At 47.5% G+C, this 16686-nt stretch overlaps 1 protein-coding gene across 1 annotated transcript in view; it reads left to right on the top strand.

Moving 5' to 3' along the window:
• The window catches only part of HIP1R (huntingtin interacting protein 1 related), a 513161-nt gene that overhangs the window by 247669 nt on the left and 248806 nt on the right, over positions 1 to 16686 (top strand). The window contains exons 9-11 of the mRNA XM_085635911.1: positions 10646 to 10703; positions 10801 to 10876; positions 15267 to 15413. Of these exons, the coding sequence (XP_085492037.1) occupies positions 10646 to 10703; positions 10801 to 10876; positions 15267 to 15413 (281 nt within the window). The remainder of the gene's footprint in view (positions 1 to 10645; positions 10704 to 10800; positions 10877 to 15266; positions 15414 to 16686) is intronic.

Below are 16686 nucleotides of genomic sequence, written 5' to 3'. Positions count from 1 at the left end.
TTCAAGTGGCCTAGCAGCACCTGGATTTCCTTCACAGTCACCTTCGGCCGAGCCAACATCACATCCAACAACGCCAACATTTTAGATTTCTTATCCTCGGGCAGCCGGGCCTGCATCGCCACTGAATCCAGCTCAATACCCAAAAAGGAGATAACAGTATCGGGTCCCATCGTTTTCTCCGGTGCCAAAGGCACCCCCAATTCCTCCATAATCTCCTGGAACGACCCCAAAGCCTGTTGACATTCCGAAGAGCCCGGCGAGCCCACAAAGAAGAAATCATCCAAATAGTGTGTGACCAAGCTGTGACCAGTGCGGTGCGTGAAAAACCATTGCAAAAAAGTGCTAAACATTTCAAACAGAGCACATGACACCGAACAGCCCATTGGTAAGGCCTTGTCCACATACCATTGCCCCTCAAACTGTATACCCAACAACGGCCAGTCGTCCGGATGCACCGGGAGCAGCCTGAAAGCCGACTTGATATCGCATTTAGCCATGCCTGCAGCTGCGCCCGCGGTCACAACAAGTGACATGGCGACGTCAACTGAGGAGTATGACACCGAAGCAGCGTCCTCATCGATAAAATCATTGACTGACGACCCCTCCGGCCATGACAAATGCTGAATCAGCCGAAACTGCCCTTCCTCTTTCTTGGGCACTACACCAATCGGGGAAATGATCAGATTAGGCACCGGCCACTCACCAAACGGGCCAGCCATCCTCCCCTCCTGCACCTCATTACACAGCTTTTCACGCACCACCAGGGCGTGTTCTGAGGCGGATTTCAAGTTATCCGCCCACCTTCTCTGCCGGGGCCCGTGGTACCCCAAACGAAAACCCCACCTGAAACCATCAATAATCGCGCTCTTTGCCACCAAATTCCCATAACCCTGCAACGCTTTCTCAAGCTGAGCCAATTTAACTGGCGTAGGAGCCCTTTGGCCCAGAACCCTGTGCACCCCTACCTCCCCGACCACCCTGTGACTGCTGCGCATTGCTGGACATTCCTGCGCCTGTCTGCTGCCCTTGCTGCCCACCTGATGGCCGCACACCCCAGCAATTGACAAGAGCGTGGCGCTTGCCGCACTTGGAACACTCGTGCTTATATTTGCAGTACTCCCGTGTACACAAGCCCTTGTTGAAATCCCAACAAGCTCCGACCCCAGATTGTGACGCGGCTGAGCCTCCCACCCCTCCCCGGGTGGGCTTGCCCTGAAAGGGCCCGTAAACTAGAGGCAAACCACTAGCCGTGAAGATGGTCTTGCCCCCTGGCGCAGCCCCCATAGTATGCTGCCATAAATCATTATCAAGCTCACCCCACTTTGCCTCCGAGTCCCAAGCCATACGGGCCCGAAACTCCTCATCATACTGTGCCCAAGCATACCCAGTGCCCGTAATCTGAGCTTTTCGTATAACGTCCATATACTTAAATATGGCCACACAACGCTCAGGAAATTTCTCGCAATATACACTGGCATAGATCAAAAATGCCGCCGTCCAATTCTCAATTGTCAGCGGCACCTTAGGGCGCTTTGCCAATTCATACTCCTCCTCCTTAGAGCCCTCCTTAGATCTCACCTCCCTATGTAATAGCTTAAGGAGTTCCACATATTCGCCCTTCCATATCCTTTCCTTGGTCGCTAACATCAAATGGGCCCCAAGAGGCTTCGTCACCCCCATATACGGGAGCTTCTTAATCTTCAACTCCTTGCTCTGAGGCTTATCCTTAACCTCACTTACCTCCGTATTTGACCCTACCTCTACTTTCGCCCCCAGAGCCGCTCCCTCCGACCCCGTACCAACACCCGCATCCTTCACATATTTGCCTTTGTATAACCTCCCCTCTAACAAACCCCCAACCCCATCTTCCCCCGACCCCACAGACCACAGGGAAAAGCCAGGACGGGTTCCCAAGGCAAGCGCGGAGATACCCCTTCGGGGGTCGATTCAGGCGCTATATAAGAAACATAATAATAATAATAATAATAATAATTGGTTTGGCCCGTGGTCTAGAACTCTCACCTGGCTCTAAAGAGGGAGTGCGGACCGACTCCGACCGCCTCGCCGACCTCTCAGAATGATCCCTCGGAGGATGCGCCCTCGCCTGCGGGCCGTGCACTCCTTTGGATTTCGCCACCACTGGCTGTGAAATGTGGGCCGCACCAGACACCTGTAAGATACTGCGAGAAGAATTAGGGTGCCCCCCCTCCTCAAAGCCCCTTATTTCCCCTTCCTCAGGGCTGTCCTCCTCATAATCAAGCAAGAGGGGCTCATCCACCATCAAATCCTCTGCAGCAAAATCCACCACACGGGCCTTACCGGACCCAGATTTATGCCAACTGGCCTCCGCGGCCTTAAAAACAGCTTGCGGGGGAGCCGACTGTACACGCCGGTCCTCCCCTCTGCCTTGAGCAACATAACCATCCACCACAGATGAAAAATCTGACCATCTAGAACGCCGTGCAGGTGGGGCCAGCGAGGCCGCGCCGGACCTTCGTGAGCTGGCCATGACGGGCTTCCCCGGCGGTACGGAATGTGCCGCGCCAGGCCTCATCCTCCCTTCTCCTCGGCGATACTGGGCCGCACCTCGCCCTACCGAGTCTGCTACACTGCTACTCTTCTTGACCTGCAAAGAAAAAGTTTGGACTGGTGTGCTGGGTCCCTGCGACCTCACCGCGCTGCCCGCCCTACGCTCACCTGACAAGACCTCTCTAGAGTGCCGCTTCCCAGAAAAACCCGCCTGGACCCTACCATCTACAAACGTCGGCGACAAACCCTCTTCATCCCCACTCCAATCCAGCATAGCCTGTACCACCGCAGACGCGCCTCCCTCAAAACACCGCCACCACGCGAACCAAACCGAGCCCCTACCCCCGACTCCGAAAATCCCCCACGCTCCCGGACCTGGCTCGAACCAGACGCCGCGTCCCCTCCGCACCCCCGAATCCCCTCAGACCAGGAAGGAAAAATGTCCAGGCCATCCCAAGCCCGCTCCCCCCCGGCTGGCTCCAACTCCCCAAACGCCATCCTTTCTTCCTCGCCCTCCCCAACACTCAATCCTGCCCCACTCCTGCCTTCCTGCACCCCCAGAGAATGAGACCCCCCCCACACGATAACCTAGGGGCCCGCGACACCCCAACGTCCCCCGAAAAAAGGAACTCCTGCTGAGAGCCCCACCCCCCCACCTGGGCCCACTCCCCTTCCCCCAACGAACTCGCCCCTACCGACCCCGGCCCCCCCCTTGTAGATATAGGGGGGGGAAAAAAGGAGCGGGCTCACCCCTCCCGATGCCCCCACCAGAACTCGCTCCCCTTCAACTCTACATCCCCCGAAAAAACTAATGTCCTGCCCCGCGCTATCTCGCTCCACAAAAGAATCCTGAAAAACATGCGGGGCCCCCTGCCGGGCCCTCTCGCCCCCCGCACCGCCGACTGTGGCACCCCCCTCCCGAACGGTATACGCCAGAGGAGAAAACCCGGCACGCGCCACCTGCGCAACCACTCGACCCGCTCCGCGCCCGTCACCGCCTCCGGCCTACCTTGCGCCGGCGCCTCAGGCAAAGAAGAGGAACGCCTTTCATATACGCGACCGCCCCCGCGCCTGCCCCTCACCGCGGGGGAAGAATACGAACGCCCCGCTGACACCGGCCCCCTAACAACCATCTCTTCCGCGCCCCAGTCCTCCCCACCCTCCTCACTCGCCCCTCCAAAATCCCCAGCCGGCGCAGGCGCACTCGCCGTTGCCGCCTTCCGAGCACGCTGTCGGCCCCGTTCACTCACCACCATGGGCTTCATGCGCTTCGGTGAAGTACACGCCGCCACCGCCGCCGCCACGCCGGCCGAGGCCCGTCGCATAGGGCGCGACGGCCCCGCCACCTCGCCAACGACGAGGTCCATCCGGCCCGCCTCACTCAGGAGCCTGAGGGCTTCCAACACACGGTAATCACCTTCTGCCATTATTCACAGCAAAAAATTAGCAGTAACTAAACTAACTAACCCTGACAAAAAACACAAGACTAGCCAAGCTCCCAGCCACCAGGTCACCAAACCTAAAATGGTGGCCGGGAGCGGGCGCCCAAAGAATTTATACCTGGGCCGGTTTAGTTAGAAAAAGGAGCCCAAATTCGAAAAAGGCCGCGCGGAGCCAGCCACGCCCCCCCACACGCCCCCTCCCAAACTGCCCGGGGGCGGGGACTCCCTGCGGTCGCCACCCCCCCCAAGCCCCCCTTTTTAAGAAGATGGGCCTTCCTTTTCACGAATGTGCCACGTTTAATCCTCCTGCCATCTTAACTTTCTTAGCATTTCCTTTCAACTGTAAAATAATACTCTGGTGCCTGCCTAACCTAAAAAACACCACCAGATTTGTCTAATCCTCCAGGTGCCTCCTCCCCAGCACCGTGCGTTGTGTAGGAAAGACTCCTCTTGGCATGTTGTGGTGTTGATGCATTCCATGTCTGGAATGTATCTTACATCACGATGAGGTAAGATGCAACTATGGGGAGCGGGAGTTCTTGGGGAGACAGTTGCCTTTGAATGTTACTTGGTTAAGATGTACCTTAATATACGTGCTACGCTGAGTTGCTAATAAAGTTACTTGAAGACTACTCAGTTACTGGAGTATACTTTACAAACTGGCGACGAGGAGGCAACTCTGCAGGAACCCACGCAAGTAAGAAAAAAAAAAGAAATAAAGAAGAAATGGAAAAACAAAGTAGAAACAAAAGAAAATAAAGAAATTATTAAAAGGAAGAATTTTCAAGGTGAGCCTGTGAGCGAGCCATTGAGAAAGAAAGCGTGTGGCGGTGAATTAATTAAAAATAAGGAAATTAAAGAAGACTAACTGTCAAGTTACGGTCACAAGCAGAGGCGCGTGAGGAGGAGCGGTGACGTGCAGTGCATGGTGATGGTGGAGCAGCGAGCGCGAGAGGCAGCTGTGACGTGCAGTAAAAGGGAACGAAGTGCACAAGTATTTCGATCGTTAAGCGTGACGCAAGACGTTAAAGGGGCCATTTTGGAGAAGTCTATGAAACCCTTATTAACGTGAAGAGTGACGTCGTGACCTCAGACGCAGCGGCCATTAAAAGAAAAGAAAAAAGTTTGTCGAGTAAGGATCGGAAACACTTCTTGATTAACGAAGAGCGTTTACAACTATTTGTCGGTGCACACAAAAGACGGGCGTGTGTAAGAGGAAGGCAAACACATGGAAAAGGAACTGTCTAGTTGCATATCGGTGATATGCAAACCTGTTGAACTGAAGTAAAGGGAAGGAAGTACTGAAAAAAAATAAAGTTTTACTTGTGCATTCATTACGGTGATGTGCACACCAGTGACATTGTGATTATAGAACGCTACACATTGAGGAGTAACAATATTTACAGGAAAAAATAGTGTGGAAAGAGCGTCAACGATAATTAGAATAAGATAAGGAAAAATGTGTGCTGCACAGACGTTTACACTTAGGCCTCTCCTATTCCATTCTTGCCAGAACCAGGGAAGCCACGCATGAAATGGCAGGAGCGGAAAGTTTATTTTTTAAATTACATGGTCACTATTAACAATGAAAGCCTAACAGAGAGAAAAAAAGGGATCTTATTACATTCTTTATGACCAGAAGGTATTCGACAATACCACCAGATGCAAAAGAAGGAAAGAAGTGAGGAAGAGACAGATGTATACGTGAATGCTTTAGAAGATTTAGAAAAGTACTACGCACCAACTGTTTGTGTTGCTATTGATAGATATAAATTCTTTAGAAGGAAACGAGAACAAAATGAAAACATTGATGTTTAAGTATTTTGAAGAAAATGGCAGAACGTTGTAGATTTGGACAGATAGAAGAAGAATTGATAAGAGATCTGATTATTATGCTCACTAACAACAAAAGAGTGCAAGAAAGATTATGGACCATGGGGGGACGGTACATTGAATAAAGTACTTGCTGTTGTGAGGAAGGCAGAAGTTTCAGTTAGATGTGCGAAAGCAGCCTTAGAGGAAGGCAAAGAAAAAGAGAGAGGAAGTTTGTGTAGTGAAAGAAAAGAAAACGAGTAAAGTGACTAATAAAAAGCCAGAGAGGGAAAGAGTAAAGGAGTTTAAGGAACAAAGAAGAACAACTAATCCCGTTAGGGTAGAGTTTAGAAGAGAAACTCAAGGTAATCTAACTTGTTATAGATATGGTAGTTATGATCATCTGGCAAATAGTAGGACTTGTAGGGCAAAAAATCAAAAGTGTGCAGTTTGTGGATTAATTGGACACTATGCACGAGTTTGTAGAAGGAAGGATAATACAACTAAAATTAAATGTGTGACTGAAAATGATAAAGAAAGTGAGACAGATGAAGAATGTTCAGTAGAGGAAGATGTTATCATAGTGAATGATACTGTTTTAGATGTAAAGAGCAAAGGAAGAAGTAAACCATCTTGTGAGATTATGGTGGCTAGGGTGCAGGTTGTGTTCGTGGCGGTCTCTGGGTCTTTTTACACTATTGTAAATTTAGATATGTGGAAGGAACAATTTGTGAGTGCTATTGGAGAAGAACCCAATAAGTGTGATGTAAATCCTTCGAGTTTTCACAGGCGAGAGTATTCCTATGGTGGGATGCAGGGATGTTACTTTTCCATTCAAAGGACACAAGGCTGAAGGGAGGATGTATGTTGCAGAGTATGGTCCTTGTGTTTTCGGTTGGACCGATCAAAGAAGTTTAAAGATCATTCTCAACCCAAACAGTAAAGAACAAGTGCTACTGTTGAATGAAGAAGATGATTTAGGTAAGAAAATGTGTGAGGACTTCAAAGAAGTGTTCTCGGGAAAAATTGGCATGCTTAAGGGATTTAAGCATAAAATTAAACTCCAGGAGAATGCAGTACCTGTACATTTTAAAGTTAGGAGTGTTCCATTTGTAGTGAGGAGTAAGTTGGAAAAAGAACTACATAGGTTGGAGACTGCTAGAGTGATTGAACGCATAGAATCCTCAGAGTGGATGTCTCCGATTGTAGTCGCACGCAAGTCTAATGGCAAAATTAGACTATGTGTGGACTTGAGCGGTGTTAATAAGGAAATTCAAGTAGACCAATTTACTTTGCCAAAGATCAATGAACTTCTGACAAAAACTAAAGGAATGCAGTGGTTCTCCACAGTGGATTTATCATCTTTTTACCATCCGATCCAATTGCATGAAGAGCGCAGGAAAATATCGTTCATAACCCCTTTTGGATGTTATCAATATATCAGAATGCCGTTTGGGCTTGCTTCGGCGGCAGCAGTGTTTCAGAGACTGATGAGCGAAATTCTGAAGGACATATCTGGGGTATTGTATTTCCAAGATGATATTTTGATAATGGGTGAGAACAGGGAAGTACATGATCAGAGGTTTGTGGAAGTTTTTAATGTGTTAAAGAAAAGAGTTAACAGCCGAGTATGAAAAATGTTGTTTTGCTAAGAACAAAGTTGCATATTTGGGGCATAATATTGGAAAATATGGTATTTCTCAAAAGAAAGAGTTAAAAGAAGCTGTTAGAGAGGCACCTGAACCCAAGAACAAAGAGGAACTTCGTTCTTTTTTAGGACTCGCAGAGTATTTCTCCAAATTTGTAAGAAATTTTGAAGAGAAATCTTATGATTTGAGACAGTTATTAAAACAAAGAAGTAAATTTGTTTGGGATGGAAAATATAAGGAAAATTTTGAAACTTTAAAAAAGGAAATATGTAATGCAATATCTATTAAATTTGAGCCAGAATTAAGAAGTGTACTTACAGTGGATGCAAGTGGAAAAGGGTTGGGTGCTGTACTCGCACAAGATGAAGGTGGCACTTAGGAAGTTGTAATGGTTTTGCTTCTAGATGTCATACACCCACAGAGGAGTTATACTCGGTAATAGAAAAAGAAACTCTGGGATGTGTGTGGGGAATGGAACATTTCAGAGCATTCTTATGGGGAACTGAATTTGATGTGAGGACAGATCATAAGCCATTGGTGAATTTACTCACTACAGGTGGTATGGTGAAAGAATCAGCGAGAATAGCGAGACTTTCAATGAGGTTACAAGATTATAATTACAGGATAAAGTATGTTCTAGGTGTTCAAAACAAAATTGCAGATTGAGTAGAATTCCTTTACCTATTAAAGAGATACCCAGAAACATTTGGGATGATTCTCAAGTTGCAATTGTTGAAGAAGATGACATGAAGTCGATTGGGAAAAATGACTGGATTTCAGAATATGAAAAGGATGATTTAATCAAGAACATTAAAGAGAGGATTTTGAAAGGATGGGGAGAGAAGAAACCTGACCTAGCTGAAGAAAGGAGTTTTTGGGAAGTGAGAAATGAGTTGAGTGTAGAGTCAGGATTTGTAGTTAGAGGTGGAAAAATTGCACCTCCAGTTGGATTGAGGTAAAGGGTTGTGGATTTATGTCATGAAGGGCAATTTGGAATTGTTAGGACAAAGAAAAGAGTGAAATGTTCCTATTGGTGGCCGGGAGTTGATATTGAAGTAGAAAGGGCAGTAAGAAAGTGTAGAGAGTGTGCGGGTTAGGATAAGAGTTTAAGAACTATGAGGCCACAATTATTACCCATGGAGTGCCCAGAAATGGTTTGGGATTTATTGGCTGTAGATTTTGTTGGTCCTGTACAGTCGAAGAGTGGTGAAAATAGATTTTTTATTGTTTTAATAGACTATTTTAGTAAATGGGTAGAGTTAGAGTTCGTTGAGAAGGCAGATGCAGATACTGTAGTTAAGTTTTTAAGTGATGTGTTTTTGAAGGAAGGTTTGTCTAAAAGGATTTTAAGTGATAATGGTACACACTTTACAGCATCAAAAGTTGAACAGTTTTTGAATAGGAATGGTATACAACATGTCAGAACTTCAGTGTATCATCCTTCTGGAAATGGTGCGGTTGAGCGATTTAATCGTGTGATCAAAGGTACCATTCAGATTGCTTGTGAAAATAGGAAAAATTGGGAAGTAGAAGTTAAGAAAATGCTGTGGAGTTATCGTTTAACACCATCTCTCACAGGATTTAGTCCTTTTGTTCTCATGCGAGGAAGAGAACCATTCACAAAAGACAACATGGGATGGATGGACAGTACAAGGCATGTGGAATGGTCGCCTAAAGTAGTCAAGGAGAACATCATTAAAGCACAACAAGTGTACAAAAGAAATTTTGACAAAAAGAATGCAACTAAGGAGGAGGATTTAAAAGTGGGGGACTGGGTAAAAATGAAGAAATGGGGAAAAGTACCAAAAGGGGAAAGTGCGTTTTCTGCACCACTAAAAGTATTAGAGTGCTTGAGGAATTCAGCAAGATTAAGTGACAATCTTGTTTGGCACATGAGCCGTATTGCATAATGCAAAAACATTGGAAAGACACAAGGGGAGGATGTTGGTGGATCTCCTATGTTTGATGATTGGTTGTGGGAGGATGAGGTTGAAGATGGAATAGAACAGGAAGAGACATTGAGGGTGTGCAGGAAGCTTTAGACAAATCTGCAGAAATACAGGAACAAGTGGAAACTGGTTTAAGGAGATTTGGTAGAATAGGAAGAGTAATTCACACTCCTTACAAATTCAGATTTTGTGTTGTTAATTTTGGTTTTTTTCTTCTTTTATTTTTGTAATATACATTGTATATTGTATCTCTCGCTGTTGTTCATTATATATAGGAGGGGGATGTGTGGTGTTAATGCATTCCATGTCTGGAATGTATCTTGCATCGCGATGAGGTAAGATGCAACTATGGGGAGTGGGAGTTCTTGGGGAGACAGTTGCCTTTGAATGTTACTTGGTTAAGATGTACCTTAATATACGTGCTTTGCAGAGTTGCGAATAAAGTTACTTGAAGACTGCTCAAAGTTACCGGAGTATACTTTACACATATAGTGTGCATCCTCCACACTGAACGCTCTGCAGGTCTCCAGAGACGGGAGATGGAGGAGTCTGGGATTGGGGCCAATCAGTTGTCTTTTTAAGAAGTGGGGTTTGAGAGTTTTGGAAAGGCCAATCAATATTTGATCTGGGAAGGTGAGCAGGAGAGTGTTCCAGACATGGCCAAAGTGACCGAGGATCACCTGTCGCCCACAGCCAGTTTTTGAGATTGCAGCGATGCCATAATCACCTGAGTACATGGGGAGCGGCATGTGGTGCTTGGTGTGTTAGATGTTGCTTTTTGACATAGTGTGGAGGTGTGACTATGTAGAAATTTACGTATGGTGAGAGCAGTTTTTTAAAATGTATGTCTTGGTTTGACTGAACGCCAGTGTAGTTTCTTGTGTAATGGGATCACTTGGGGAATTTGACCACTACATACTACCACTTGGGTGAATGATTGTTTTTCAGAGATTGTTGATTAGTTTCTTGAATGCTTTTAAGTCCGATGTTATGTTTCAAACTGTATTTTCTGTAGTTATGGCTTTCTGTTATGCGTAGAAAAGTTTTACGTGGGTTAAGAAGTCAAACATGGAAGTGGTTGGTTGGTTTGTTTGTTTTATGTCAATATACTCATAAATGAGTCAGATCTCATTCTTGGTTGACCATTTCATGGGCTCTTCCAGGCACCCGTGCCGTATTTGCTCCCATGCGAAAGTGCTTTCGGACAAGTTCCTCATCTTTGCAACTTTTGACTTCAGCAAGTGTTTTATTTTCTTGGTTCTAGGTCTGCCAGCAGATACATTGCAAGGTCACAGGGACAGATTCCATGAGCAGTTCCACAGGTAACAAGTGCTGCGTCGGTTGTGACAGTCCTAAAATAAAATGTCCCGGGATATTCCGTTCGATAACTAAAAATTACCTCCTTTTTCTGTTTTGTAGTCTCAGAAACTTCTTCAAACGTGCGTCGGAGATGTTATACTTCAAAAGACTGATTCAGATTCCCCGACTACCAGACGTAAGTGCTGTGCTCGCTGTTGCACTTTGGCATGTTATAAGATGGTGACATTGTTATCTGTCCCAAGGATAGAGTCTGACTCTGGGCGTGGACTTCCACGTTTGCCATACCTTTGAGCAAAAGCTGCATCTCGCCCACAAAAACTCTTAAAGGCAGAAATGCATTCTTATTGGAAAACTACTCTAAACCCTTCTGTGTTGCATCAAGGTTCAGGGTGTTCAGCTTACTGGCTCCCCTCTAATGGAAAATGCTCCCTGCAGACCTGCGTGTTGTCCCTACACTACTAAACAGCTACAAACTGTCTCAGCTTTCCCACGATGACCTAAAAGCTGTGCCTACTCCCTCAAACATCATACTCTTCTTGACAACCTACAAGCTGTCACAAGTCTTCCACAATGACCTACGAGCTGTCACAATTATCCTATGACGATCTATGAGGTGTTTCCACCCTCCCACCGACAACCTCCGAAGTGTCCCAATTCTCTCCCAACAATCTACATGCTGTCCCCACTCTCCCACAACAATCTACAAGATGTCCCTGCTCTTCCACAACGGCCTACGAGCAGTCCCAGCTCTCCTAAAATGTTCAATCTGTCCTCACACTTCCATGACGACTTACGAGCTGTCCCCATTCTGCCACGATTACCCCATTGTCCCATACCAAACTGAGAAGGCTCCCCCACCCCACAACAACCCGAAAGCTGTTCCAACTATCCTACAGCACCCTGCGCACTGTCCCACCTCTCCCACGACAATCTCTGAGCTGTTCCAACTATTTTACAGCAACCTACTTGCTGTCACATCTTTCCCACAACATACGAGCTATCTCAGCTCTCCCACAGCAACCACTGAGCTGTCCCCGCTCTTGCGCAACCGCCCACGAGCTGTCCCTGCTCTCGCGCAACCGCCTGTGAGCTGATCCCGCTCTCGCGCAACCGCCTGTGAGCTGATCTCGCTCTCGCGCAACCACCTATGAGCTGTCCCCGCTCTCGCCCAACCGCCCCCGCTCTCGCCCAACCGCCCCCGCTCTCGCCCAACCGCCCCCGCTCTCGCCCAACCGCCCCCGCTCTCGCCCAACCGCCCCCGCTCTCGCCCAACCGCCCCCGCTCTCGCCCAACCGCCCCCGCTCTCGCCCAACCGCCCCCGCTCTCGCCCAACCGCCCCCGCTCTCGCCCAACCGCCCCCGCTCTCGCCCAACCACCCTGGAGCTGTCCCCGCTCTCGCCCAACCACCCTGGAGCTGTCCCCGCTCTCGCCCAACCACCCTGGAGCTGTCCCCGCTCTCGCCCAACCACCCTGGAGCTGTCCCCGCTCTCGCCCAACCACCCTGGAGGTGTCCCCGCTCTCGCCCAACCACCCTGGAGCTGTCCCCGCTCTCGCCCAACCACCCTGGAGCTGTCCCCGCTCTCGCCCAACCACCCTGGAGCTGTCCCCGCTCTCGCCCAACCACCCTGGAGCTGTCCCCGCTCTCGCCCAACCACCCTGGAGCTGTCCCCGCTCTCGCCCAACCACCCTGGAGCTGTCCCCGCTCTCGCCCAACCACCCTGGAGCTGTCCCCGCTCTCGCCCACCCACCCTGGAGCTGTCCCCGCTCTCGCCCACCCACCCTGGAGCTGTCCCCGCTCTCGCCCACCCACCCTGGAGCTGTCCCCGCTCTCGCCCACCCACCCTGGAGCTGTCCCCGCTCTCGCCCACCCACCCTGGAGCTGTCCCCGCTCTCGCCCACCCACCCTGGAGCTGTCCCCGCTCTCGCCCACCCACCCTGGAGCTGTCCCCGCTCTCGCCCACCCACCCTGGAGCTGTCCCCGCTCTCGCCCAACCACCCTGGAGCTGTCCCCGCTCTCGCCCAACCACCCTGGAGCTGTCCCCGCTCTCGCCCAACCACCCTGGAGCTGTCCCCGCTCTCGCCCAACCACCCATGAGCTGTCCCCGCTCTCGGGCAACCACCTACGAGCTGTCCCCGCGTGCACACCGTATCATACAAGCCTTCCTAACTCTTACACTGTAAGACTGTGCTAAAGAATGTCCGCACCCACTCGGAGCTTTCCAACTAATCTTGAAAGCACCCAACACCTATTCTCCTGCTATCATAATGTCTTCTGAGTTCTGACCCCCTCCCACCCAACATGACAATGGGCACAAGTTTCACAATGTGTAAAAAGTTCAACATGTATTTGTTGAGGGTTAGATCATTATTTCATGTAGGAGAGACATAGCCGAGCAGTTCAAGCTGCAGAGCTCTTTGGCGATGTCTTTGTGTGTGGTTAGATCTACCTCGCAAGGGCTTTGGCGAGTGTCAAAAGGCGATGGAATGCAGCCCAATCGCTTTTCCTATTAGTCACATTATTGGTAACAATGGTTGCGTGTTTTTTGTTCTGTGCATTTTAACTAGACGTTTTTCATGGTTAGAAGATGTTTGAGAGCAGCAGTTTTGAGAATAAAAATCAGCTCTGTTAGATATTTCGATAAAGTTATGGCCATGCATTTTCCTTTATTTCGTAAAATAGGACTTGCTGCCCAATGGTATCATGTCATTTGTAACACCTTGAGGCCCTCATAGGTTTTTAACCAACCATGTGTCGCATTTTGGGACTTATAGTTTCACTGTTACGGCAGATGTTATGGGCATACAGTTCCAAGCAAACCAAGTGCTGGCGGTCTAAACCCAGAACAGGCCGGTGTGCTGGACATGGCATGGCGTTTTAATGAAAGAATGTTCTATTGTAACGTCAGTTGTTCTGGTCTCAATATAGCACTATACTGCGCTATGTGAGAACGCTATATAAATAAAAAATGGGTTGATAGTGCCCCATTGAGAAGCAGTGGCACCCACGAACATTGGGCAAAGCTTGGATATCATTCCTCCCAACCAGTTAAATCTCTTCCGCTGTGTGCGGTGGCCATTCCAATCCACAATTGAGGATTGAACATTTTGGGCTTTCCGCGACTTCCCTCATGGAACATCCCAATGCCATCAGCTGGCTGCATGCCATCAGTTGGTGACTTCTTCAGCTGGCCATATGCCATCAGGTCCTGGCTTTTTAGCCAAGAGAGTGCGCTTTGTTTTGCTAGTCTTGATGGGCCAGATGTATAATTGAAAAGTGGGATTACTAGTCCTATTATGCAATGCAATGTTGGCTAACCCTCAGAACTGGATAGTGCTTTATTCCTAGGTTTGTCCATTTCCAAATGCTTCAAATAAGCAGGTGTGATTTTGTTTTACCCACATTAATGGCACTCAGTTTATTGACCTTGAAAGGGAGAAAGACAGAGTTGGCCACTTAAGGATTTGTCCTCAGGACCTGCATATTGATCATTGAGTTGTCCTATTTGCTACTCTGCAATCAAGCGGTTTCAGAACTGCATACTCCACAGACCCCAAGGATGTTACTTATAGACCGACAAAGAATGGCCATACTGAAGGTATCCAGTGTATTAAAATACCACGAATGCTGCAGCTAGGCCCTAAAATGAGGCACTGTTTGCGGAATGCCACATTACGTCGTTTTTCCCTCACATAAAGTGCACACACAAATATGATTTAGCACATTTTTTAAGGATGTGTAGAATAATTTTGGAAAAAGAAAAGTCTCTAGCAAAGGAGCAGGTATGGCATGTTTAGAAGATTTTCGGCATTGCGGCTTATTAATGCAGGACATTATTTTGCCAAATACAACTCCTGATCCTGGGTTTTGCTTCCTAAAATAGTTACTTGGGCTTGTTCTTGAGGGCCGAAGGGAGTTATTGAGTAAGTTAGAAATTATGCATTTCCAACATGAATATTCATGAGACAAATTGCATAAACTCCCCCTGAACGCATGGATATTTGCATATTGGACTGTCAGCAAGTGTGCAAGGCCTAAAATGTAAAATTCATCCAGTGAAAGCAAACCAGATTTGCAAAAAAACAACTGGGGCCGCAAGGTCAGCGACTGAAATGCCCGAACCAAACCAGTCTGCCAAGTATAAATTCTCACACACAATATATCAGTCAATGCATGAGGTGTCCCTTTTATAAGCACTCCCAGTATGTGTTTATTAGGGAGCCGATCAACAGGGTAATCTACTCTAGGTCAGGGTGTTTGGTCCAGTGATTTCATAATACAATTCTCTTACTTCCAAAATCAACACTACTAAGTAAAACATGCAATAATGCCATTTTCACATGCCTGTGTCTTTGAGGAGCCAGAGTGAGCCATAGGACTTTGAGACAGAGTACCAGTGGCTTGTTCATTCACAAAGTGGCAAGATCTCTACAGCCCCTTGGAAGTCAGATCTTGCAAGTTCTTCTTTGACTGTTCATCATTTCTGCAAGTAATAGAATGCAGTTGGAGATCTATTATTTCTCAATGGAGCCTAATTTTTGTTTGCTTTTTGATCCTATGAGTACAGAATCCACCAAATTTCTTGCGAGCTTCCGCTCTGGCAGAGCACGTCAAGCCTGTGGTGGTTATACCGAACGAGGCCCATGAGCCCCCCGAAGATGAGGAGCCGGAGAGTTTGATTGAGATCAGCACGGTGCAGCCGGTGGAACAGCCGGTGAGTGGGGGATGTCAACATTCATCTAGTCTTGATTTCATGACATGCGCCAGAGCTTCACATCATATGGACATATCTGAGATCTCACATATTAAAAATGTATGTGTTTATTTTTGGTGATAATTTAGGTGACACATGACTCTGAGGCGACAAGTGTGTTGTTACGACTCCGTACCAAGTAGTTACTGTCCTGTACCTACAAATCTCCAACGTAAACCTGAAGATGCGCACTTTTTTAGCAAAAGCTTTGGTGGCAGTCGCAACTCAGATTGAGGTCATGCAGTGGCTGAAAGGGAAGTCCAAGGATAAATCGATGAGGAATGTCGCGGGCCCGTTAGTGCATCTCACAGGCCCATATAAAGCTCTGTACAAGTAGAGTCATCGGTCCAAGCATTCATCCGTTTAACCCTTTTAACCCTTTTAGCTTGAGTTAAGGTCCATGCTTCAAAGTTTGCCTCCTTGTTGGGAGTGCATCTTTTTGTTTGTAGAGAATTTTGTTTCAGATTTTAGGTGCTGGTTTGTGGTATTTTGTGGAAAGAGGTGAGAGATAATTGCGTTTGACCTCTAGTTGGTGTTGGTGGATGTAAGATCGGACTTAAAATGCCATATGTTTTCACCAGGAACCATATGGATGTGATGTGGTCTGTTTTTCAGAGACTTAAACAAGCTATGACCTTTCTAAATTATCTTTTCTTGTGGTTCGCGAAATCCAATCTATTGAGAACCAGGGCTCTGACTGAACACGGCCTGGTAGTCTAAGCTAGTCTTGATTGTCCCCAAGACTTTGGTTTTTGTTGATGTTGGTAGTTTCCTTGCCTCGTCAGGAGGGTGGAGGAGCGATTGGTTTGGTTGGAAGTGCCTGTGTAATCAAAATCTTTATTTTTGATCCAGTCAGTTGTATGATTTTTTGTTGGTTCGGTGTTAACTGGATAGCAAGGAGAGGCTTTCTGAAATCGCTCCTTGGTGAGGAGTACACAGATCTGATGGGTCTTGATATCGGATGAATTCTGAAAAATGAACATTCATTTCCATTCTTTAGGCCAGAAATGCAAACAAGTATCTTTATCAAGCACTTCGAGTTGTTTTCAAAGATGATTCTACAACAGTATTTGTTCATTGTAAAGTTGGAGGCAGTGACCGCAGGCACAAATTTAAAGATGAATCGCTCCCACCAGGGATTCATCATTATTATGTAGAACATACATAAGGCACCGTGTAGTTCCTAAGGTTAACGTCCTGCTGCTGATGAACTATGCCACAGACCAATCTTGTA

The sequence above is a fragment of the Triturus cristatus genome, chromosome 11 (assembly GCF_964204655.1).
Source record: "Triturus cristatus chromosome 11, aTriCri1.1, whole genome shotgun sequence".
Taxonomy (NCBI): domain Eukaryota; kingdom Metazoa; phylum Chordata; class Amphibia; order Caudata; family Salamandridae; genus Triturus; species Triturus cristatus.
Note: the sequence above shows the minus strand (reverse complement) of the source record. Positions and strands in the feature narration are given on the sequence as shown.